Source organism: Macaca fascicularis, chromosome 2 (assembly GCF_037993035.2).
Source record: "Macaca fascicularis isolate 582-1 chromosome 2, T2T-MFA8v1.1".
In the NCBI taxonomy this organism is placed as follows: domain Eukaryota; kingdom Metazoa; phylum Chordata; class Mammalia; order Primates; family Cercopithecidae; genus Macaca; species Macaca fascicularis.
In genome coordinates, this window is record NC_088376.1 from 157,347,180 (window position 1) to 157,373,718 (window position 26,539).

General features: G+C 43.1%; 1 protein-coding gene across 13 annotated transcripts in view; it reads left to right on the forward strand.

Annotated features, from left to right (window-relative positions):
* Positions 1–8,192: 8,192 nt before the first annotated feature.
* Positions 8,193–26,539, forward strand: part of SLC41A3 (solute carrier family 41 member 3) — a 78,384-nt gene continuing 60,037 nt past the window's right edge. For 4 of the 13 annotated variants that reach the window (XM_005547915.4, XM_074033250.1, XM_074033246.1 and 1 more), the window contains exons 1-2: positions 8,193–8,225; positions 23,259–23,558. In XM_005547915.4, the coding sequence (XP_005547972.1) occupies positions 23,286–23,558 (273 nt within the window). In that variant the 5' untranslated portion in view covers positions 8,193–8,225; positions 23,259–23,285. Of the gene's footprint in view, positions 8,343–11,387; positions 11,513–23,258; positions 23,559–26,539 lie in introns of all 13 variants that reach the window. The other 9 variants (XM_065539114.1, XM_074033251.1, XM_074033248.1 and 6 more) reach the window with 4 other exon arrangements.

A 26,539-nucleotide genomic window follows, 5' to 3' on the forward strand; every position in this document is an offset into this window, starting at 1 on the left:
CATCCCTCAAAATTGGCCCTTACAATCTCACATGCCCAACTCTTCCTCAATAGCCACTAGGCCTAGAGGGAGGGTGCTTTTATAGTTTTAGCAGCAGAGCATTTGCAGTGAAACAGGTCTGGGCCCAGTGGGATGCTAAACAAGGGACTCATCTCTGGTCTTCAGAATACCATGATTTTGGTTTCCTTGGAAGTAAAACAAGAAGAGAGAAATAACATTTATAGTTTGACAATTATAAGAGTAATTTGTGTGTCAGAACAGAAAAAGGAGCCTATTCAATTAGGGCACCAACTAAAAATATAAAGAAAAATTATAACCTGGTACTCTCTATAGGATTATTGTAGCCAAGAAATAATTCATGATTTAATCTACACTTTAAAAAACAAAAGTTAGGGTCAAAATCTACTACCAAGTGTTACATTTTTCCTTTAAAACCATTTTTTAGCTCCTTTCTTTTCTACTAAAGAGAAATTATAGTAAGACAATTTCTGTGTAAAGTAAGTTCTAGGCTTATTATACTTGTCCTGATTATTTGCATAAAATCCAGCAAAAATTGATTAGCCATATAGGCTCCTTTTAAGTTGGCTTTGCTGAAACTTTACCTAAAAATATACTATTTTAGTTAAATTCTTGGTAAATTAACCAGTGTCTCCAATTGTTCTGTTTTAAAATACTTTTTATTGAACTTACACAAATAACTGTATTGTCATAAAACAACAATCTGGATTTTGGAGAACCCAGAGAGAAAGGTACATTTGTTTAAAAACATACTTCACTCAAATAAAAAAAAAAAAAAATTTTCTTGACCTTCTTTAACTAGAGCAGCATCTTTCAAATGAGACGTCTGTTTACCTTGGAAATACCATTCACAAGCCAAGCAGCTCATGAGAGCTGTCTATCAGGCACTGTGGAATCCAGCAACTCCCCCTAGAGTTAGAATTAGTCCTAGGAAAGGGCTCCCTGTTTATCAGTATCTCCTCCTTATATTTCCAGGTAGCAAGATTCTATGTAAACCATTTTTATTTTATTATGGAACTCTTTTGGGCATCACATTGTTTCCATTAACATAGGGATAGCTTCAATTAACATTCCAGATTAAGGCAGTAAATGGCCCTCAACTAGAAATTCTCTAGTTTAGTCATTGTCATTGGGAAGAACTCAGCCTTTTGCCATCAGCCCCAGTAAATGTTCCACAAAGGATATGAAGTGGAGAATAGCTTCTACCCTATAGCATGTGGGTTTAGGCAACCTTACCAGTTCCCATTTAGTGTGTCCAATTTCTCAAAAGAGCAGATTTACATGCCCTTAGTTTTATAGTACTAGAAAGGGGAAACATCCCCCAGTCAAATGCAGTACCGATTTTCATAAGACATTTAGGTAAAAGGTGTTACAACTACCTTACATAAAGTTTGTTTAAACATTTTACATTTCATTATTTTATTAACCTATACGTTTATTTTATTCACCTGTACGTTTAACCTGTCCTGGTCCCAGGAACCTTTTTCTACCCCCAGACCATTTTACCTTTTCTGGTGAAAAAAGGTTTGGGTTCCTAGCGGCAAGTTGCATCTGCAAAACTCATGAGGGATGGCAAATTTGATAAGGCTTCTCAAGCAGTCGTTATGATTCTGTGGGAGGGGCATCCATGTAAAAGGGACCCCCTCAACCCCTAAATTTACCATGACTTGGGTAATAGGCATATTTGGTGGGAGGATATAACAGTTATCCTAACTCCAGTTATATGGCTTGCATATGAAGCATATTAACTGCTTCATCTGAGGTGCTTGTTTCACTTGGTATTTTATACAGAGTTGGGCAGTCCCCTTCTCAGGGCAAACAGACATTATGGTGGCATTTATCTGGTCCACTAGACTAATTGTTCTCTCAGAAATGACCTCTTGTGCATTTGGATCATATATATTCATTAGTGATTGTTCAATAGTGAGCTGTGGGGTGCTGCATCAACCCAAACAAGCTCTTAATTTCTGTAGCATTTAAAATTAAGGATTTTTTCCTTAAAGTGGTTATTTTTACAATCCACTATAGTAAAGTTTTTTTAAGAAGCTGATGATACAAATCTACAAAATAAAACAATTTCTTTATATTATACCCTCTGGTTTTAAATAGTTTTGCCCTTCCCCCACACTGACTATCTTTTTGGTACCCACAGGTCTGAGTTAACTTTTGTTGCTCTGGCTTAATTGTTCTATTTAGCTTTATCTGTATATATATTTTTCTTCATTCTAAAGCAACTCTTAAGTAGTTTTTTAATTAGAGAAGAAAAACCTACTTTCCTTTTTTAGCAAAATCAACATCATTGTGTTTTACAAACTTCACCAAAAACGTATTTTATACTCCTATTTTAACTTTTAGTAACTCAAATTTTCCAGTGATAAAAACTGAGGTTTTAACATGACTTTAAGATTTTAAATTACTAGAGTTTTGAGATTAAATTTGCTAAATTAATTTTACTAAAGATTACCAAGATCATGTGAATTAACAGTCATCTGAGCTAGCATCTACCAATCTGATAAGCACTTACATTTTTAAAGTTACTAGGTTAGAGCTCTTTCATGTAGTTTGGTAGTGAAATATCACTTCCACATGACACATATAAAGATAAAGATATAACAGGCATGCAGAATTAAAAGGTCTACAAGATCTAATTTTATTGGCCTGTTTTCAAAAAAAGTTATCTCCCTTCAGATAATTATGTTAATTATCCTGTAACTATTATGAAGTTACAGGAACCAACAAAAGGTGAAAGAGAGATCTATTATCCAAGGTCTTTTCAAAAGAGAAAGAGCTGAACTTGTGAGATATCAATCTGCAGAATGTCAAAGAGATATAGAGTTTATAAATTAAAAACATTAAAAAGAAGTCAATATTTGTAATAAAATATTGTTTTAGCCAATTATTTAGTTTTGTATTAGTGTATTTTTTAAATATCAAAGACTCATCTCTAGAAGGACTACTATAATTTCTTCTTAATCATAGCCAACTGAATTATACAGTTTTTTTAAACAAATCCCTTTTTACTAACCTTCTTACAACTTATATAAACCATTCACAACATGCTTCAATTTTCTGTTCTGTCCTAAATATCTCTCTTTCTTGAACAACTTAGTCATTTTATTTTAGGACACAAATTCACTACACAAGATTCTTTCTTACATAAGATCACTTTCCTTTTTGCCTTCTGTACTAAAAATTACCTCTTTATGTCTTATCTTTCTCTATATCTCTTATTTCCTAGTTCCTTTGACCTTGTTTTATACATAACCTTTAAATAAGCTAAATTAGAAAAAGATATCTACTGTTTAAAAAGAAGTTTTCCTGTAATTTTTAAATTGGAAATTACCCAGATACTTAACATTTATTAATAACCTGAGGTCCTAAATTATATGACAAGTTTGTTTACAAACACTTATTCCATTACCATTACCTGATTAATTTATTTGTTTACCTGTATTATTAACAAAACCTGTGACAGTCATTATTTAAGTTATTTCCCTGTTAACCATTTTTATAGCTGTGAATTTCAGGTGTTTACTTCAATAATGAACTTATGATTAAATATAACAGTATTTTTACCAATAACAGCTCAAGATTTAGCTGTTTCCATTAAACCAACAATATTCCATGCCTAATTTATCAAAAATTATACAAGCAAAGATCATTCTGTCTTGGGCTGGGTTTTACAGTTTCATAACCCTATGGCTAATCTTATACTATTCTGAAGGAATAAGCATGAAGCCACTTGATCAATAAATGTAAACAAAAATACTAACAATTCTTAGAACATTTCTGATTTTTTTACCAATGATTTTAAAGACAGCTTATTTATTAAATATTTTACTTGTCACGTGAACTTATAAGCATTTGATTAGCATTTTTTGATAAAGTGTTTAAGTGCTTTTGTTTTTACTTAAACTAAGTAGAGCTCTTTTATATATTTTTAGTAATGAAAAATTGTGTACACAACACATAAACACATAGAATATTAGGCATGGCAATAGAAGTACATCTTATACATTTGTAAGACCTCTTTTTTCCTCAGACTTTTTTTTTTTTTCTTTTTCTTTTGAGACAGAGTCTCAGTCTGTCGCCCAGGCTGGAGTGCAGTGGCATAATCTCGGCTCACTGCAAGCTCCGCCTCCTGGGTTCATGCCATTCTCCTGGCTCAGCCTCCCAAGTAGCTGGGACTACTGGTGCCCGCCACCTCGCCCGGCTAATTTTCTGTATTTTTAGTAGAGATGGGGTTTCACCGTGTTAGCCAGGATGATCTCCATCTCCTGACCTTGTGATCCGCCTGCCTTGGCCTCCTAAAGTGCTGGGATTACAGGCGTGAGCCACCACATCCAGCTTTCCTGAGACTTTTAAATTCATGATAGCCTGTTTCATCACCCTATGCAGTTGTCAGCTAAATAGTCCCACATTTGCATATTAAAGGAAAGAACTCTTAGGTGAAAAACAGATAGCAAAATTTGCATCTCAAAGTACCAAGAGACAACCTGGTGTGCTAGAGGGAAATTAAAATGGATTTAATCTGCCAATTAAACAAAATTATAGAAGTCTATTATAAAATCCTTTTAAATACACACACACACACACACACACACACACATCCTATAGCTTTTACTCCAGAACTTTAGCCATGAGATAAATACAAATTCACCAGCTTGCAAAAAAAAAGAAAAAAGAAAAAAAGAAAAAAACGTTAGATCCAAACAGTGGTTTTTATCTCAGTAGAAAAGTAAAAGCAGATTTAAAGCAGGCAGAAAATATAGAGAAGAGTACTTAGGAACTCTATGGTGTACAGGTCAACCTTAGGGCTCTTTTCCTTAGTGTAAAAGTACACAAGGATCATTTTATTTCCATTTTACATAATCTCTGGCAAGTAGAGGCACCATAAAACCAACAGAGTGCCCAAAATGGGGTCATTCTCCTTGTTTTCTCCTCATTCTTAAAATACTTGTTTCCCCCCCTTTTTTTTTTTCTTAAAAGTAGGAACTTAGCTGTGGCCTAAGGTTTTTGTGTGGTGGATCAATATGTGCTGCTTGTGGGTAGGACTCCACTGTGTGTCACCACTGAGTCGTTTCCACCCTTTTACATGTCTCAGTTTCTCTCTCCAGAGGTGTATTACCTTTGAGAGGGCTCAAAATGATGAGTGATCAGTCCTTATATGCATTCCTGGACAAACTATTTTTAAAATTAATTTTTGTTGGGGATTTCCCCGTAGGGCTGCTGCATGTCACAGGATATCAACCCCCCAGACACTCCCACAAGGCCCCAGTCACCCAGGAGCAACTTTTGACTGGGAGGAGCAAATGCCTTTTCTCTTCCAAGCTTAGAAAACTCAGTCTCTCATTTACCTATGAAAACAACAGTTCAATTTGTCACACAAATGCGCAGACAAGCCAAGTCAAGATTAATTTTGGGAGAAAAAGCAATAAAGAAAACCCTTTAGAATGTGTCTCTGAACTAGAATTAGAATCCTTAAACAACAACTTCCTAGGAGAAAAACCAGCTCACACTAAACCAAGGACTGTCAACCAAAGAGAGATCTGGGGCTCAGGAGGACTTACCAGTTCCAGTGGGGGAGAAGCTAGAAGTCTGGGAGGCTTCAATGGGCCCCACTGGTATCTTAGCTCCGAGTTCAGGCAACTCCTTTGGGGTCCTGAGTCTTCTCTGAGGCCCCACGTTGGGTGCCAAATTATTGTTGATGAAAAGAGTCAAACTCTGTAAAATATTTGAAGAGATTTATTGTGAGCCAAATATGAGTGACCATAGCCAGTGACACAGCCCTCAGGAGGTCCTGAGAACATGTGCTCAAGGAGGTCGGGGTGCAGCTTGGTTTAATACATTTTAAGGAGGCATGAGACTTCAAGTTAAGTTCATTTAAGAAATAAATTTGTTTGATCCAGAAAGGCAGGAAAACTCAAAGAGAGGGAGGGTGGTTCTAGGCTATAGGTCAATTTAAACATTTTCTGGTTGACAATTGGTTGAGTTTGTCCAAAGACCTGGAATTAAAGAATGTCTTGGTTAAGAGGTTGTGGAGACTAATGTTTTATCATGCAGATGAAGCATCTGGATATGGTAGGAGGCTTCAGAGAGGAGACTATAAAATGTTTCTTATCAGACGTAAAGTCTGTGTTGATGTTAATGCAGGAGGATAATGAGGCATGTTTGGCCTCTACTTCCCCTTGTGGCCTGAACCAGTCTTTCAGGTTAAAAGCCCTGGCTGAGGAGGAAGTCCATTCGGATGATTTGGTGGTTGGGGGCGGGGGGTGCCTTAGAGTTATTTTTTGGTTTAGCAAGTCTTGTGAACCATCAAGCCTCCCTCAGGCCCGGACTGGGAATTGCCAATTTTGTTAGGTGTGGTGGTAATACTATGGGACTGTTTAAAAAATAGGCCTTATTGTTAAACATACTCGAGTATTTAAAGAATTTATCTACTGGGATGCTTTAAAATTAGTCTGGAAAAAAGGAAAACGAAAGGCACGTCTGGGACGAAGCACAGACTTTTTGCTGTTGTTATGTGTCCAGAATTGGTGGGTTCTTGGTCTCCCTGACTTCAAGAATGACGCTACAGGACCCTCGCGGTGAGTGTTAACAGTTCTTAAAGATGGCGTGTCCAGAGTTTGTTCCTTCTTCCCAGTGTGTTCGTGGTCTCCCTGGCTTCAGAAGCGAAGCTGCAGACCTTCACAGTGAGTGTTACAACTTATAAAGACAGCACGGACTCAAAGAGTAAGCAGCAACAAAATTTATTGCAAAGAGCAAAACAATAAAGCTCCCACAGTGTGGAAGCGAACCCGAGTAGGTTGCCGTTGGCTGGGGCAGCCTGCTTTAATTCCCTTATCTGACCCCACCCACATCCTGCTGATTGGTCCATTTTACAGAGAGCTGATTGGTCCATTTTGACAGAGCGCTGATTGGTGGGTTTACAATCCTTGAGCTAGACACAGAGTGCTAGAAAAGTTTTCCAAGTCCTCACTAGGTTAGCTAGACACAGAGTTAGCTAGATGCAGAGTACCGATTGGTGTATTTACAAACCTTGAGCTAGACACAGAGTACTGATTGGTGTATTTACAAACCCTGAGCTAGACACAGTGCTGACTGGTGTATTTAGGATCCTCTAGGTAGACATGAAAGTTCAAGTCCCCACCAGATTAGCTAGATGCAGAGTGCTAATTGGTGCACATACAATCCTCCAGCTAGATTTACAAGTTCTCCAAGTCCCCATCAGACTCAGAAGCCAAGCCGGCTTCACCCAGTGGATCTCACACCGGGGCTGCAGGTGGAGCTGCCCATCAGTACCTAGCTGTCCACCCGCACTCCTCAACTCCTGAGTAGTAGACCGGACCGGGCGGCGCCCCGGGGCGGCTCGGGCAGCGGTGGAGCTCACTGCGCGGGGGGCGGTTTTGGGCATGGCGGGCTGCAGGTCCCGAGCCCTGCCCCGCGGGGAGGCAGCTAAACCCGGCGAGAATTTGAGTGCAGCGCGGAGGGGCCGGCACTGCTGGGGGAGCCGGCGCAACCTCCGGAGCTGCTGGCCCGGGTACAATGCCCCTCACTGCCATGGGCCGGCGGCGCCGGCCGGCCGCTACTTGTGCGGAGCCCGCCGAACCCGCGAGCGCCGCGCGCAACGCCGGTTCCCGCCTGCGTCTCTTCCTGCACACCTCCCCGCAAGCAGAGGGAGGCACTCCGGCCTCAGCCAGCCCAGAGAGGGGCTCCTACGGTGCCGTGGCGGGCTGATGGGCTCCTCAAGCCCCGCCAGAGTGGACGTCGAGGCCGAGGAGGTGCTGAGAGTGAGGGCTGTTAGCACACTGTCACCTCTCAGCTGTTGTTTTAAAGCAAAAGGAAGGCTCCAAGGGAAGCTGGCTGTCGGGTGGGTTCCAGTTCTCTGTACCCTTTCTAGCTTGATAGCTCCATAATAAAACCTGCAGCCGCACGGGCGCCTCTCCTGTAGCGCTCCCACGGGGGCGGCTAGTGGGGCCCCAGCTGCGAGGAGGGCCGGGGCTTGCGAGCTTCGGTTCCCCACTTCCAGCCCCCCGGGCCCCTGGCGGGGCTCTGCGCTGCCGGGGCTGGGGCGTCTGCTGCAGTCCCCGAACACCAGGTCATCCAAGGTCCTGCCGCCCGGCCGGGGCGGAGCCAGGGACGCCCGGCCTTCCTGCTTCCTGCGTCCTCGGCCCGCCTCTTTCCCGCCGCCGCCTGGATGGGACGCGGTAGGCGCAGCCCTGTTCCGGGCGGGGTTGGGGCGGAAGGTGGGGTCAGCTGGGGCCCAAGGGGGATTGGGGAGGTGCGCGGGAGAAGGCGTCCGGGAGGGGGTGCGCGGGAGGCGGGTGAGCCGGGCGCCGGCCCTGGGGGCCCGGGCGGGAGGAGGAGCCGGGGGGTCGGGGTTCGGGGGACGCGGGGAGGGAAAGGCGCGCGGGAGATGAGGTAAACCCAAGGGGTCGGAGGAGCGGCCTGGGGCGGGGTGGGGCCACGCCTGGGGGAGGCCACGCCTGGGGGAGGCCGGGAAAGGACCCAGGCGCTGGGGGTCGCGGGGCAGCGGGCCGGTCCTACCCTTAGGTGTCTGAGGCCGTTCCCCACACCGCCGCGGTGTGCTTTCAGCGGCCCAGTCTTCTTCCTGGCCTGCTCCGGGCACTGCCCCTGGTTGGATGTCACACGCGTGACTCCTGCAGCGTCCGCGCACAGGGAAACCCTCCCTGCCTCAACCAGACCTCCCGCCAGCCTCCGCCACAGGCTCAGCCCACTGTCCTGGATGGGCTTGGTGCAAAACTCGGGTGAAGAAAACCTCCTGGGGTGCCCAGCCGGGAGTCTCTCTCAAAGTCCCACACTCTCTCCATCCAGGAGAGCCGGTGGGATAGGTCTCTTTGAAATTCCTTCCTTCCTTCCCTTCCTTCCCTTTCTTTTATTTTCTTTCTTTTCTTTTTTTCCTCTTTTTTCCAGTTTTTTTCCATATAACTAGTGATCAAATCCCACTTTTTTTAGAAGGCTTTTACACCAGTAGTTTTCAAACTGTGGTCCCAGGACCAGCAGCACTGCCTTCCCTGAGATCTGCTAGAAATGCGGGTTCCCCAGCCCCACCCTGACCTTCTAAAATCCTAAACCTTGCGGGTGGGTCCACATACTTGTCTTTAGCAGGCCCTCTTGGTGGTTCTGACCATTGATCTGAAACCTTAGGGCTTTGAGGAGTATGAACTGAGGGTGAAGATGGGCCAGGTGCCCTGTGATGATAATGCATGACTCCATTTAATCTTCACAGCCCTATACAGTAGGTAATATTACCCCATTTCGCAGATTAGGCAACGGAGGTACAGAAAGTTTAATTTTTCCAAGGTCACAGACCTAGAAAGGGGAGGAGCTGGGATTCCAACCTTGGGTTATGGCTCCAGAACATTCCCACTGAAGCGAGGTCCCCTGTGAAGGTGGGGAGGGGTGAAGCCCAGAGGCCCTGGCGGCCTCCCTGCCAGGCAGAAACCATTAGTTCCAGAATCGTGACCAGGCAGGTGCGTGGTCAGCAGTGGCCCTGCCTGCCTGCCTTTGGGCGAGCCCTGGTCTGTGTAAGCTGCTGGGACCAGGCCCCAGGGCAGGATGTGTTCACACTGGGGTGCTGACTGGGTGCCCAGAGTCCCGGGTCCAAGGCCAGCCTCACAGGGTGACACAGGGATGCTTCTGAGTGATAGAGTATCTGTTTCCTCTTCAGTCTGATGGGGGCGGACACGCCCCAACCCCATGCTGGCAGCTGGGAGGGTGGGCAGCCTCAGACTCAGGCGCGGCTCTGACCTGTGGCCCCAGGTGGGCCACTACCTGTCCTGCCCAGCCCCTTTCAAGGCACAAGGGTCTCTGACCACTGCCCCATAGCAGGGTTTCTCAGCCTCCCCACTACTGACATTTGAGGTGGGGCAGTTCTTTGTTGTGGGGGGCTGTCCTGTATCACCCTCTCTGTCGGGACAACCAAAACTATTTGCAGACATTGCCCGATGTCCTCTGTGGGGACCTTGGAGGCAATGCCTCCACTGGCATCTTGGCTTCTCCCTGGGGCTCTGGGATGAGAGGTTTCCTGGTCCACAGCCTACTTTCCCACAGAAGCCTACTACAGCCTGTGCTCGGTTGTTAATCTGCACAAGCTGGCAGTGACACAGGGACATTGGAGCATGTTCTTGCAAACACTCCAGCGTTCAGGTGGAGCTCAGGGGCCTTTGGCCGTGTTCACAGCAGTGAGATCCCCCACCCTGCAAGGGGCACAGAGCAGGCGGGAATGACTGGTGCTGACACCAGCTGGGCCCTGCTCCCGGGTTACCCTGGCCAGGCCCTCCTCTGGTACCATGCACAGTGAGGGTGGACCCAGGGCTGGGGCTCTCTAGGTCCAGCTGCATGCGTGTTCCCAGCACAAATCACGGATCAGGGCTGCGCCAGCACCTGCCACTCTGGTGTTTGCTGTCACCAGGCATAGTGGCTATGTACTCTTGGGTTAACCTCCTCAGGCACGCGTGTGAGTGACTCACCAGGACTGGGGCCGAGTGAGGATGTGTGGCCTGGAGTGGTCACTGCCCAGTTGCCTCTGGCAGGGGCAGATCCAGAGCCCTGTGGCTGTGTTCCAGGCCCTTCTGCCCACCCCTTGCCCTAGTGGTAGTGAGGTGAGTTGCCTCACACCATTCATTTATTTATATTTAAAAAATGTTATTGACACCTAATAGATGTACGTGTTTTTGAGGTGTCTGTGATAATTTAACACATTCGTGTAACTTGTAAAGATCAAATCAGTGCAATGTAGACATCCATCATTTTAGAGATTGGTCTTTTATTCCAGAAACATTTGAATTATAGCTATTTTGAAATATAAAATAGATTATTGTAAACTATAGTCACCCTATTGATTCATCAAACACTATTTCTTATTTCTTCCATCAAACTGTGTATTTCTAGCCATTAACCACCCTCCCTTCTTCCCCCTGTCCCCCGACAGGCTTTGGTAAGCAGTGAACTCTCTACCTCCTTGAGATCCCCTCCTTCAGCTCCCACATATGAGTGAGGCCATGTGAAGTTTGTCTTTCTGTCCACAGCTTATTTCACTGAATGTAATGACCTCCAGTTCCATCCATGTTGTTGCAAATGACAGGATCTCATTCTTCTTTATGGCTGAATAGTACTCCATTGTGTATATGTACCACATCTTCTTTATTCTTTCATCTGGTATGGAAACTTAGGTTGATCCATATCTTAGCTATTGTGAATAGTGCTGCAAGAAACATGGGGTACAGATATCTCTTCAATATCCTGGTTTTCTTTCTTTTGGATATGTCCCCATGAGTGGGATTGCTGGATCATATGGTAGTTCTGTTGTTAGGGGTTTTTTTTTGTTTTTGTTTTTGTTTTTTCAGAGATGGAGTCTCGCTCTGTTGCCCAGGCTGGAGTGCAGTGGCACAATCTCAGCTCACTACAACCCCCACCTCCTGGGTTCAAGTGATTCTCATGCCTCAGCCTCCCAAGGTAGCTGGAACTACAGGTGTGTGTCACCACACCCAGCTAATTGTTTGTATTTTAGTAGAGATGGAATTTCAGCATGTTGGCCAGACTGGTCTCAAACTCCTGGCTTTGAGTGATCCTCCCACCTTGGCCTCCCAAAGTGCTGGGATTACAGGCGTGAGCCACCGCATCTGGCTTGCTTTTAGTTTTCAAAGGAACTTCCATACTGTTCTCCATAGTGGCTGAACTAGTTTACATTCCCACTAACAGTGTACAAGGAATACTTTCTCCACATCCTTGCCAGTGTCCATTATTCCCTGTCTTTTTTACAAAAGCCATTTAAAATGGGGTGGGATGATATCTCATTGTGGTTTTGACTTGAATTTCTTTCATGATTAATGATGTTGAGTACTTTTTGCATATATGTGAGCCATTTTTGTCTTCTTTTGAGAAATGTCTATTCAGATCTTTTGGCCATATTTTAATTGGATTTTTTTTTCTTTTTTCTTTTTTGCTATTGAGTTGTTTGAATTCCTGGTACTATATATTCTGGTTATTAATCCCTCGTCAGATGAGTGGTTTCAGATATTTTCTCCCATTCTGTGCATTGTTTTTTCGCTTTGTTGATTGTTTCCTTTGCCTTGCAGAAACTTTTTAGCTTGATGTAATCCCATTTGTCTATTTTTGCTTTGGTTGCCTGTGCTTTTGAGGTCTTACACAAAAAGTCTTTGCCCAGACCGATGTCCTGCAAAATTTCCCCAATATTTTCTACTAGTAGTTTCATGGTTTTAAATCATATAAGCGTTTAATCCATTTTGATGTGATTTTTTAATATAGTGAGAAATAGGGGTCCAGTTTCATTCTTCCGCATATGGATATCCAGTTTTCCCAGTCCATCTATTGAAGAGACTCTCCTTTCCCCAGAGTATGTTTCTTGTGCATTTGTCAAAAATAAGTTGGCTGTAAGTGTGTGGATTTATATCTAGGTTCTCTCTTCTGTCCATTGGCTTATGTGTCTGCCAGTACCATGCTGATTTGGTTACTATAGCTTTGTAGTTTATTTTGAAGTTGCTATGATGGCTCCAGCTTTATTCTTTTTGCTCAGGATTGCTTTGGCTATTTGTGGTCTATTGTAGTTACACGTAAATTTTAGAATTGTTTTTTTCTATTTCTGTGAAGAATGACATTGGTATTTTGGTAATGATTGTGCGATTCTGTAAATTGCTTTGGGTGAAATTGTCATTTTCATTGAAATTCTTCCATTCCTCAAGCATAATGTATCTTTCCATCGGCTTTCATTTTTATTTCCCTAACACCTTCTCAGGTGGCTGTCTAGGCTTCCTTTGTGTTTCTCCAGCTGAGCTCTTGTTCCCATCCTGTGTCAGTTTCTCCATGGTTTTCTCTGTAGGAGTTCTTCATTCTTTTTTGTGCACTTATCCTTTGTCTCTTGTATTGGGTCCAACTATTATCTCCTAGGCTTTTGCTTGCTTTTAAATTTTATTTAGAAGTTTTGTCCTACAGAATATTTAAACTTTGATGTAGCTAAAGTAATCATTTTTCCCCTCTGATTTTTGCTTTCAGTTGTGTGTGTGTGTGTGTCCCTTACCCTTAAGGAATTTGAATCCCTGATTTTGTGTGTGTGTGTGTGTGCGCGCACGCGCGTGTGCATACACGTGTGTGTGTGTATGTGTGTGTTTCCCTTACCTTAAGGAGTTTAAATCCCTGATTTAGGTTCAAAATTTTTTCCAACTGTCCACTTCCCTGGTTGATCAGGACATCCAAGCCCTGCCTTTCTGGCAGAGGGAGCTGGGAAAAGTTAACCTCTCTTTGTTCCTGTCCATAAGCCTTGGGCATCTGGGTGCCTGTAGCATTGCTCAGGTGACCGCTGGCCTTGGCAAGAACAGTTTGCATCAGGAGAAGAGGAGGGGAGGTGAGAACACACTGTGGGCATGATTCTTTGTATAATTTTTTTTGCCATTAAGAGAAGGAGGGGAATGAAGTGAGAGCTAGCTTGAGGTCAAGGCTGGGTTTATAGAGGCAGATCCTAGAGCAAGTTTCTGTTCTCATCAGATGATCCCACAGAGGTAGAGGGGAGAAACTGAGGCAGCGGGAGAGAGGGGTTCCTTGTAGGTGCGACCCCTTGAGAGGACTCCAGTAGGGGTCTCTTTTAATCCTCTGTTTCCTCTTCTGTGTAAAGTGGTCAGTAAGAAGCTAGCCTTCCCACGGTCCCGTGAGGATTAAAGGAGGTAAAGCCATACTGCACAGGTCATCAGTAGCTGTGTCTGTTATTTTTGGAAAAGATTAGGGATCTGGCACTGCAGGGACCCCATGATTCCTACCCTGTTCTGCCAAGCGTGCGTCCTTCTCATGGTTCTGGGGCTGCCACCCTGAGAAGCAGAGTGGGGCCTGGAGAGCCAGCCGATAGCTCAGCTCTGTGTAGTACGGGTTCCTCCCAGTGTGGGCAGGGTCCAAGTCCTCCTCCTCTCCTTTCCTCTCCACTAGTTGTCTCTCCATGATGGCCAGGCTTCCAGTGTGGGCCTGGCTCAGTTTTATCAGCATTGCTACAGAGGATATGATGGGAATTTAAAGAAAATGGCTGGTCTGGCCGGAGGGGTCAGGCTGGAAGGTTGACGACGAGAAGGTCATGAGGAAGGTGGAATGGGTTCTGCTGTTAGGACCTAAGGGATGCAGCAGTGGCCTTGCCTAGCCAGGAGGGTGGCCATTCCTGCCTGTGGGAGTGGGGCGGAGAGTTGGAGGGGCCTGGTGTGGTGAGAGGGAGGCATTTTCTGTCTCTGGCATTGGGCCCCTGCAGGTCCTTCAGGGAGGTGGGAGGCAGGTGGGAGTAGGCAGTTCCCATCTCTGTTCATTGCCTTTTGGAGCCACACCGGTGCTGCCTGGGCCCAGGTTCTCTGGGCTGGATGAGGGGCACCGTTCCTACCACTGAGAGTGCCGCCGACTCGAGAGGCCTCCCTGTGCCCTGTCCCCACTGCATGTCATGGTCGCCCAGGCCGGCTGTTCCTTTGCTAACTTACCACCTGCTCCATTCAGGCCCCTGAGAAGGAAGCATTGAGGATGCAGGAGGTGCCGTGACCCTCCGCTTCTCCCTGCTGCAAGGCACAGCACAGGGCACACATCCCTGTTCAGTTCTTCCATCAGCTCCTCCTGAATCCATAAATTACATGGGAAAATGTTTTACTAGCAGCTGGGTGGTGTAAGCCTCCCACCTCATTCCTTGCCTGAAACTGTGATTGACAAGCAAGGATGACAAGCAGGCAGGCAGACATCTTACTGAACAGGGGCCAGAGATGTATACATTCTATCAAATTTTAAAAATCCAGGATCTAGAACATGGATTTAAAAAAAAAAACACAGTGAGTGTGTGGACCTGTGTCTGTGTGTAAACATTGGAAGGATATACACTAGACTTGCACTGATTATTTTGGAATAGTGAAATTGTCAGTGATTTTTAAACCGCATTATATTATTATTTATTTATTTTTAAGACAGAGTCTCACTCTGTCCCCTAGGCTGGAGTGCAGTGGTGTGATCTCGGCTCACTGCAGCTTCCGCCTCCCAGGTTCAAGTGATTCTCCTGCCTCAGCCTCCCAAGTAGCTGGGACTACAGGTGTGCATCACCACACCTGGCTAATTTTTTGTATTTTTTGATAGAGATGGGGTCTCACCATGTTGGCCAAGCTGGTCTCAAACTCCTAGCCTCAAGTGATCCACTGGCCTCGGCCTCCCAAAGTGCTGGGATTACAGGGGTGAGCCACCATGCCCAGCCTCATTATATTATTTTGTATTGTCTAAATTATATTTTTTATTAACACATGTCACTTTTGTAATTAGAAAAAAAATCCCGTTATTTTCATTTTGGAAAGGAAAGGCGGCTGAGGTGGTTTATTGATTACAGAATAGATGAAGAGATTGTGGGGCAGTCATACAGTTCAGTTTTCTACAGCAGTAAAATAGATTCAGCAGCATGGCTGAATCTCAGAAACCTAATGTTAAGTGAAAGAAACTGGACATGAAAAGAATCTGTGGAGTGTTACTTTGTTGATCTAAGTCGCAAAGTAGGCAAAACTCAGCTGTAACACTTAGGGCTGCACACATTGTAAAACTAAAGGAAAAATAAAACAGACCAAGAAATGGTCATCCCCAGAGTGAGGCTAGTGTCACCTCTGGTAGGGAGGGATGAGTTGTTATCAGAGAGGGGCTCAGAGTGGAGAGGCTAGTCATGCTTTGCTTCTTGAACTTAGTGGGAGTGTAAGGGTTCTTGCTTTAATAATATAAATGATTCATAATTTTTTATTGTGATATAAATTTCATACCATAAAATTCACCCCTTTTAAATGTACAGTTCAGTCAAACAGAAAACTCATATTCACACAAAGACTTGTACATGAATAATAGGAGTATTATTTGTAGTAGCCCCAAAGTGGAAATAACCCAAATGTCTGTCACTTATTAGTGGGTTAGCAAAATAGGATATGTCCATACAATGGAATATTACTCATCTGTAAAAAGGAATGAAGTACTGATTCATGCAACAACATGGATGAACCTTGACAACATTATGTTAGGTGGTATCTTAGTGTGGTTTTGATTTGCATTTTTCTAACAGTGAAGCTGAGCACTTTTAATGTTAAGTGACGCCATCATTTCATGTGCTTATTGGCCGTTGTACATCTTTGGAGAAATGTCTGTTCAATTCCTTTGTCATTTAAATTGGTGTGTCTTTTTATTGTTGAATTGTAAGTATTCTTTATATATTTGGGATACTAAACCCTCATTAATATAATGACAAATACTTGCACATTTTGTGGATTGTCTTTACTTTCTTGAGAGTGTTCTTTGAAACGCAACTTTCAAATTTTTATGAAATCCAATTTGTCAATTTTTTCTTTGGTTGCTTGTACTTCAGATATCACATCTAAGAAACTGTTGCCTAATCCAAAGTCCCTGAGATTTACACCTGTATTTCATTCTAAGTGTTTTAGGTAGTTTTAGCTCTTATGTTTAATTCTTTAAGCCATTTTGAGTTAGTTTTTGTATGTGGTTTGAGGTAAGGATTCAAATTCATTCTTTTGCATGTGAATATTCAGTTGTCCAGCACCATTTGTTGAAGAGACTACTCTTTCCCCAGTGAATGGTTTTTATACCTTTGTCAGAAATCCATTGGCCATAGATGCATGAATTTATTTATAGACTCTCAGTTCTGTTCTATTAATCTATATTTCTATTCTTTGCCAATACCAAGTTTTACAATAAGTTTTGAAATTAGGAAGTCTGTGTTCTCCAACTTCATTCTTCTTTTTCAGAATTGTTTAGGATTTTCTGTTCCCTTGCACTTCCATTTGCATTTTAGAATCACCTTGTCATTTTCTCCAAAAAAGAAGAAAGAAAAATAAAAAAAAAAAAAACAGACTACTGGAATTTGAATAGGGATTGTATTAAACCTGGAGATCAATGTTTTGTAGTTTTCAGGGTACAAGTTTTACACTTCTTTTGTTAAATTTGTTCTGAAGCTTTCTTCATTTCTTGCATTTCTATTGCAAATGCAATTGTTTATTTACTTTTAGATTATTCATTATTAGAGTATAAAAATAAAACTGGATGGGTACAGTGGCTCACAGCTCTAATCCCAGCACTTTGGGAGGCTGAGGCAGGAGGATCACTTGAGCCTAGGAATTTGAGACCAGCCTGAGCAGCATAGCAAGACCTCATTTCTTTTTTTTTTTTTTTTTTTTTAAAAAAGCTGAGCATGATAGCATATACCTGTAGTCCCAGCTGCTCAGGAGGCTGAGGTGGGAGGATCGTTTGAGCTCAGGAATTTGAGACCAGCCTGGGCAACATAGCAAGACCCTGTCTACAAAAAATTTAAAAAATTAGCCAAGTATGGTGGCACATGCCTGTAGTCCCAGCTACTCAGGAGGCTGAGGTGGGAGGATTACTTGAGCCTAGGAAGTTGAAGGTGCAGTGAGCTATGATCGTGCCACTCCACTCCAGCCTGGGTGACAGAGTGAGAACCTGTCTCAAAACAACAACAAAAACAACCAAACAACCCAAAAACCCAAACAACAAAACAAACAAACAGACTTTCGTGTATTGACCTGTGTCCTCCAGTCCTACACCTTGCTGAACTTGTTTACTGGCTGTAATAGTTTGCGTGTATGTGGATCCCTTATGATTTTTTATGTATAAGATTATGTCATCTGTAAACAGGGGTAGTTTTACTTCTTCTTTTCAAGCTGGATACCTCTTACTTCTTTTTCTTGCTGAACTCTGCTGGCTAGAACCTCAAGTACAGTGTTTAATAGAATTGGCAAAAACAGGGATTCTTGTCTTGTTCCTAATCTTACTGGGAAAGCTTTCAGACTCTCACTAAGCTTTGGATTTCTCACAGATGCCTTTAATCAGGATGAGGACATTCCCTTCTATTCCTCTTATCATTATCAAATAACTTTCTTTGTCTGTGGTAAGAATTCTCATCTTAATGTCTAGGAATAGAAGGGAATGTCCTCATCCTGACTAAGGGCATCTATGAGAAACCCAAAGCTAACTTTTTAAAGTGTTTTTATCATGAAAGAGTGTTGGATGTTGCCAAATGCTTTTTCTGTGTCTGTTTAACTGTTTTCTCCCTATTATTATATTAATTTGGTGTATTACATTGATTTTCATATGTTAAACCAACTTTACATTCCTGAAATAAATCCCACTTGGTTCTATTGTAAGTCTTTGTATGTACTAGTGGCTTGAGTTTATTAGTATTATGCTGAGGATTTTGTGTCTGTATTCGTAACATCCTCCCAAAGTGCTGCAAAGCCTCCCAAAGTGCTGGGATTATAGGCGTGAGCCACGGCAACTGGCCAGATAGGTAGTTTTTTGATCCTCTTTCTCCTCTCACCCTCCATTCTCAAGTAGGCCATGGTGTCTCTTGTTCCCTTCTTTATATGCATGTATACCCAATGTGTGGCTCTCACTTATAAGTGGAACATGTGGTATTTGGTTTCTGTTTCTGCATTAGGTTGCTTAGGATTATGGCCTCCACTTCCTTCCATGTTGCTGCAGAGGACATGATCTCGTTTTTTCATGGCTGCATAGCATTCCATGGGCATATGTACTACATATTCTTTATTCAGTCTTCTGTTGATAGGCATTAGGCTGATTTTATGTCTCTGCTATTGTGAATAGCGCTGTGATGAACATATCTGTGCATGTGTCGTTATGGTAGTATGTTTTATATTTCTTTGGGTATACACCCAATAATGGGATTGCTGGGTTGAATGGTACTTCTGTTTTAAGTTCTTTGAGGAATCACCCCCACTGCTTTCCACAATGGCTGAACTAATTTACATTCCCACAAGCAGTGTATAAGCATTCCCTTTTGTCCACAACCTCACCGACATCTGTTATTTTTTGACTTTTTAATAATAGCCACTCTGACTGGTGGCTTTTCCAATTTGTTGGCTTATAATTAATCATATATTCTCTTATAGTTATGTTTAGTTTTGGTCATGATGTTTCCTCTTTCATTCTTAATTTAACTATTTGAGCCTTCTCTCTTTTTTTCTTCATCAGTCTCTCTAAAGGATTGTCACTTTTGTCGATCTCTTCAAGGACCCAACTTTTGGTTTTGCGGGGTTTTTTTGGTTTTGTTTTACAATTCTCTTTCATTTATTACCAATTTAATCTGTATAATTCCTGCCTTCTCCTTTTTTTGGGTTTAGTTTGCTCCTCTTTTTCATCTGAAGGTGGAAGATTGATTTATTAATTTGTTCTTTTTAAAGAAATGGATATTTATAGCTATAAACTTCCCTCTAAGCACTGCATTAACACATGCCATAATTTTTTGGTATGTTGTATTTTCATTTTCATTCATCTCAAAGAAATCTCTAATTTCTTTTGTGATTTTTGTCTTTGACTCATTAGTTATTTAAGAGTATGGGCTGGGCTTGGTGGCTCATGCCTATAATCCTAGCACTTTGGGAGGCTGAGGTGAGCAGATCACTTGAGATCAGGAGTTCGAGACCAGCTTGAGCAACACAGTGATACCCCATCTCTACAAAAATTTTAAAAATTAGCTGGTTGTGGTGGCGCACACCTCTAGTCCCAGCTACTTGGAGGGCTGAGATGGGAGGACTGCATGAGCCCCAGAGGTCTAAGCTGCAATGAGCTGTGATCACACCACTGCACTCCAGCCTGAGTGCCAGAAAGAGACCCTGTCTCCAAAAAAAAAAAAAAAAGGGGGAATATGTTGTTTAATTTCCGCATGTTTATGAATTTCCCAAATTTCCTTCTGTTATTGATTTCTAATTTTATTTTGTTGTGGTTGGAAAACATATTTTGTATGATTTCAGTCTTAAATTATTGAAGTTATTGTTCCTAAGATAGATCAAGCCTGCAAAATGTTCCATGTGCACTTGATAAGATTAAGTATTCTGCTATTGTTGCACGGAGTGCTTTGTATAGATGTGTTTGTTTGGTCTAATTGGTCTATAATGTTGTTGAAGTCCTCTTTCTTTTGTTGATACTCTGTCAAATTGCTTTATCAATTTTTGGAAGTGAGGTATGTCCAACTATTATTATTGAATTGTCTTTTTCTTCCTTCAATTCTGCCACTTTTACTTTGTGTATTTTGGGGCTTTGTTGTTAGGCATATGTGTGTTTGTAATTGTTATAGCTTCTTGATAGATTGACCCTTTTATCATTATTAAATATCCTTCTTTGTCTGTAGTAAGAATTCTTGTCTTTATGTCTATTTTGCCTGGTAATATTAATAGCATTAAAGCCACTCCAGTTATCTTTTGATTACTGTTTGCATGGTATATTTATTTAAATCCTTTTACTTCCAACCTATCCATATATACTTAATGTAATAATTGATAAGATGGGATTTGTGTCTGCCATTTTGCCATTTGTTTTCTATATGTCTAATGTCTTTTTTCCCTGTTTCCCCATTACTACATTGTTTTGTATGAAGTAGATCTTCCCTAGTGTATCACTTTTATTCACTTGTTACTTCTTTTACATTTTTTTTTCTTAGTGGTTGCCCTGAGGGTTACAGTAAGCACCTTGGTTTATAATAATCTTTTTTGGATCAACAACAACTTAATTCCAACTTGATATACATAGTCGTCTTTAAATTGGATAACAGTAAAAAGAGTTACTAACAAAAATGTGTTTATACTTTAAAAAAAATCTGTCTAGGTGGTTCCTTTCTCTGTGTGGATTCAAGCCTAGGTCTTGGATTCCAGCCTTAGTCTAGGATGGTAATTTGGCCTGAAAGACTCCCTTTAGTGTTTCCTTTAGGGCAGGTATGCTGGGGACGAATGCTCTGTGTCTGTTTATCCAAAAATCTCTTAATTTATTCTTTACTTTAAAAAGATAATTTTGCTAGTTAAGAATTCTTAGGTGACAGCTTTTGTTCTTTGAGCACTTTAATGTGATCCTGTTGCTTTCTGGCTTCTATTTCTGATAAAAAATGAGCTGTTAATCTTATAGAGCAGTGGTCCCCAACCTTTTTGCCACCAGAGACTGGTTTTGTGGAGGACAATTTTTCGATGGACTGGGGCGGAGGGGAGGCGCTGGTTTGGGGATGAAACTGTTCCACCTCTTCATCAGGCATTAGATCCTCATAAGGAGCACACAACCTACATCCCCTGCTTGCGCAGTTCACAATACAGTTTGAGCTCCTATGAGGATCTGATGCTGCCGCTGATCTGACAGGAGAGGGAAGCTGATCAGGCAGTGCTGCTCGCCAGGAGCCGCTCACCTTCTGCTGTGTGGCCCAGTTCCCAACAGGGGTTGGGGACCCCTGCTCTAGAGGATCCCTTGTACATGATGAGTTGCTGCTCTCTTCCTGCTTCTAAGATTCTTGGCAGGTCTTGGTGTGCTCTCTCAGAGTTTATTCTACTTGGAATTTGTGGAGCTCTTTGGATGTGGAAATTAATGTTTTATGAAGTCAGGAAAGTTTTCGCCCTTTGTTTTTTAAATATTCTTTCTGCCTTCCCCCTTTTCAACATTTATATTGTTATGCTTGATATTATTCCATAGTTCTCGGAGGTCCTGTTTCTTTTTCTTTATTCCTTTTCATTTTCGTTCTTCATACCGAATAATCTCTCTTGTTTCAGTTCAGCGATTCTTTATATTCCCCCTGCTCAGATCAGCCGTTAGCTCTTCTTGGGAATTTTACATTCCAGCTCTCGTACTTTAAAACTAGTGCATTTCTATTTGGTTATTTTTTAAAATAATTTTTATCTCTGTATTGGCATTCTGTATTTGAGTAGATATCATTCTGAAGCTTTCCTTTGCTTCTTCCAGTATGGTTTCTTAAGTTCTTGGAACATATTTAAAACAGCCAATTCAAAGTTTTGGCCTCCTTCAGGGACAGTTACTATTAATTTTTTTTAATGGGCCATACTTTGTTATTTCTTGGCATGTCTCATTTTTGTTGTTGAAAGCTAGACCTTTAGCAGTATATAACATGACAGGTGTGGAAATGAGATTCCCCCCTCCCCTGGATTTGCTGTTGCTGCTTGTTGTTTGTTGTTTGTATAGTGATTTTTCTGGACCAATCCTGTAAACATCCTCCATTCTCTGTTGTGTGTGGCCATGGAAATCTGTGCTCAGTGCCAGCTGATGACCAGTTACAGATTTCCTTGAACTCCACGCCTGGAACTCTGTGCCAGGAATGAGTGTGCCTCCCAGTCTTTACCCAGGGGCTCTGTGTGCACACTGGGCACATCCAGTCTGGTGCTCGCCAGAGCCTCCGCAGCCTTTACCTGCTGCTTGTGCGAAGTGTCCAGGAGGTGCAAACTTGGGGCCTTCCTAGGAATTTCCTGAGTGTGTTCCTAGTCACCAGTGTGGCACTATGTATTGGTGGCCTGCTGTCAGGTTGGTGTGAAAGTAATTGCAGTTTTTGCCATCAGAAGTAATAACAAAAATTGCAATTACTTTTGTACCAACCTAATAGATTCCCAGAGTGTGCAGGAATTTTTCAAAACCCCTGTTTACATCCCCTTCCTCAGCTTTTCCTTTAAATGTTTTCATTATTCTGTTGTTCACCCCAGCTAGTAGCCACTGTGCCTGTAATTGTTTTCTACTAACTTCTCCCAGGGTAAAAGGTTTTGCACCAGGTGAACTCCAAGTGGGGTTAAATACAGACAGACCTCTAAGTGGGGTCTTCCAGGGATCTCCAGATCGGTCAAAAAATAATTTTTTGGGCATGGGAACTTGAAAGAACTCCAGCCTTGTCATACCCTCCAGGCTGCTGGCTCTCACTGCAATTGTGGGCTGTCCATTTTCAAGGCTAGGGCAGAGCTGGGGAGGGTAGTGGGACTAGGCAAGTTAGAATGTCACTAGCAGCTTGAATGTTACAAAGTGATCTTCCTTGCTGAGAGTCAGCAATTTTTCTTGGATAGGTACTCCTGGATGCCTTGAGCCTTTGATATCAGTAAGAGTTCTGAAAAAAAATGATTTTGACAGTTTTTGCTGTTTTTTAGAATTGCTTTTATGGAAGAGAGAATTTTCAGAGGCCCTTTTTTGCTGACTTCAGCCCATATATGTTTGTGCTCTTCTGTATGTTTTGTGCTCACACGTGCATATTAAACAACAAACTATTGGAAATTGGGGTGCAGGAGTCTGGTGGAGCAGGTGCTGAGTGAGGGCTGCGGGTTGGATGGGACCATACCAGCCTGGGGCTGGACAGGTGCCTGAGGCTCCTTGGGTGTTAGCGCCATGCGAGTCAGGAACTCAGCCCTACAACTTTGTGTCTTCCACTGTAGGGCTGCCAGGCACCCAGCTGTGCCCAGATGGATGGGACAGAGACCCGGCAGCGGAGGCTGGACAGTTGTGGCAAGCCAGGGGAGCTGGGGCTTCCTCACTCCCTCAGCGCAGGAGGACTCCCTGGAGCCTCAGAAGATGGAGCTCTCAGGGCCCCTGAGAGCCAAAGTGTGACCCCCAAGCCACTGGAGACTGAGCCTAGCAGGGAGACCGCCTGGTCCATAGGCCTTCAGGTGACCGTGCCCTTCATGTTTGCGGGCCTGGGGCTGTCCTGGGCCGGCATGCTTCTGGACTATTTCCAGGTAAGAGGGAACTAAATGGGGACGGGGAGGGGGACACTGCCAAACATCACCTATAGAGTAGGCAGCTGCATGTCAGGTCGAGCTTAAAGGTGGTTGGGCAATCCTCTCAAAAAGCCATTTTTTTTTCCTGTATATTGGGCAAGATTCTTTTAGTCTCTGGTGACAGAGACTAAATTTAACCCAAGTTAATCTTCAATAGACAATTTATTAGCCCATATGATTGATGTAGAACAAAACGTACTTAATCATTTCCCTTCTGATGTACTTTGAAGTTTAACACAGTTGACTGATTGTGTCAGTCAACAACTGCTGCCATAACAAAGTCCCACACACTGGGGGGCTTCAACAACAGACATTTATTTTTGCACAGTTCTAGAGGCTGGAAGTCCAAGATCAAGGCGTTGGCAGCACTGGTTTCTCCTGCGGCCTCTCTCTTTGGCTTGCAGATGGCTGCCTTCTCTCCGTGTCTTCACGTGATCTTTCCTCTGTGCATGTCTCTGTCCTAATTGCTTAAGAGGACACCCGTCAGATTGAGTTAGGGCCCCCCGTAATGACCTCATTTTAATTTAATTACCTCTTAAAGGCTGTGTCTCTAATTACAGTCTCATTCTGAGGTACTGGGTGCTAGGACTTCAACATATGAATTTTTGCAGGGACATAATTTAGCCTATAACCACTTTAAAAAATGCTGCAGTGAATCATCTTGACATAAATCATTTTATACATCTCTGAATAAATTGGTAGGATAACTTGTTGCGAGTAGAATTACTGGGCAAAGAGCATGTGCGTTTGTGGCTTTAATGGAGATCACCAAATCATTTGTTTAGTGGTGCGGGGTTCCAACCCACAGACCCTGACCCAGCGACAGATGAGACACGTACATTAACCAGATATTTTGCCTGTCAGTTCAGCTAAGGGGCTCTGCTCTGAGTCTGCAGCATGGCCCCATAAGCCAGTGGAAGTTCGTGTTTATTTACTACAGATTAAATGACAAAGGCTTTGAGTCAGCACACCTGTGGGTAATTAATCTGGTCGCCCTCCACCAGAGAGAGCAGTCCTACAGATGATCAAAGGTTTGTCTTAGAACCACACAAGTAAACAAGCTATTTAGATAAACTCCCCCACATTCCCTTGTTATTTGCCCTTCTGCTATCAACTCAGAGAGGATTAGGCTGCCTTCAGCCAAATCTTTTACTGAAGCTATGCAACACCCCAGCCTTCCAAGAAAGTTTGTGACTATTTCCTATAACTATGTTTATAATTTTTCCCACCACCCTGACTGAGCTCCCACATCATGGTAGAATGTCGTACTTCCTCCACACCACAGGGAAATGCTTGTTCCCAACACTCATCAACACAGGTTTTTTCAACCTTTTTGATCTTTAGTAATCTGCTAACTGGAAATTGCATTTCATTGTATTTAATTTCTCTCGATGCCTAACAAGTTATCCCAAAACTCACGCATTATATTAAGCATGTGTGTATCCCAATAATACACACATGCTTCATATAATAGCATGTATTATCTCGTGGTTACTGTGGGTAAAGAATCCTGGTGAAGTTTAGCTGGCTTTTCTGCTTCATGGTCTCTTCTGAGGCTGGGGCACCAGCCCAGCTCACTTAGAGGGTGACATTCCTGGCAGATACTGGACTGCGAGCCTTAGTTCCTCATTGCTGTTGCCCAGAGGCCCCCTCAGGTCCTCTCCATGTGGACGTCTCTAGCATGGTGCCCACCTCATCAGGGTACAGTCCAAGACGGAAAAAGAGTCTGCTGGCGAGACAGACATCACTGTCCTCTGTAACCTAGTAATAGAAGTGGCATGGCCTTGCTTCTGTTGGTGAGAATCAGGTCACCAGGTTCAGCCACATTCCAGGGGAAACAGGTGGCTAAGAGCATCAGTACCAGGAGGTGGTCGGGGGCCTTCCTCAAGGGCTGCTGCCTGCTGTGGTCATTATAGTGTGATCTGTGCTTCTTATTACAAGCACAGATTGTAATAAGAGAGTTTGAGGATCTTGGTATTTCTATTTATATTCTTTGCTCATATTTCTATTGAGTATTTTCCTGTTCTCTTATTAACACCTAGGGGCTTTGTATATATTAAGGAAATTGGTTGTTTCATTGTAATGTGAATTATAAATGTTTCCTATGTTTTCCCCATTTATCTTTTGACTTTGCTTTTGGTGGCTTTTTGCTGAGCATTCATTTTTTAAAATGCAGTCTCAGTCATCTTTCTTCTAAGGCTCTGAGTCTATGCCCTCCTTAGAAACAGAAGCTGCTTTTTATACAGGTGCCCATCTGCCCGTGTGCGTGCACAGGGCAGCACATATTAGAGACTAGGTATGCGTTCCCATGAAGAAGAAAAACTCTCTGCTACAAGTCTGCTTTCTTTCCATTGCAAATATGAGAGGTTCAAAGTGGATGTACACAGCTGTCATGCTGGTCTGCATTGGTTTGTTGGCTGGTTAGTGTTCAGTTCGGTGCAAACATTTCAAAATTGGAAGCTTTTCATTACAGTGCTTATATTCAGTTCCTCTATAAAACTCAGACGATTTGGCAACATGTGGTTTATGTGTCAGTTTTCTATTGCTGTGTTCCAAATTACCACAAATTTAGCAGCTTAAAACTGCATGCGGCCGGGCGCGGTGGCTCAAGCCTGTAATCCCAGCACTTTGGGAGGCCGAGACGGGCGGATCACGAGGTCAGGAGATCGAGACCATCCTGGCTAACACAGTGAAACCCCGTCTCTACTAAAAATACAAAAACTTAGCCGGGCGAGGTGGCGGGCGCCTGTAGTCCCAGCTACTCGGGAGGCTGAGGCAGGAGAATGGTGTGAACCCGGGAGGCGGAGCTTGCAGTGAGTTGAGATCCGGCCACTGCACTCCAGCCTGGGTGACAGAGCGAGACTCCATCTCAAAAAAAAAAAAAAAAAAAAAAAAACTGCATGCATTGATTAGCTCATAGTTCTGTAAGGCAAAGTGCA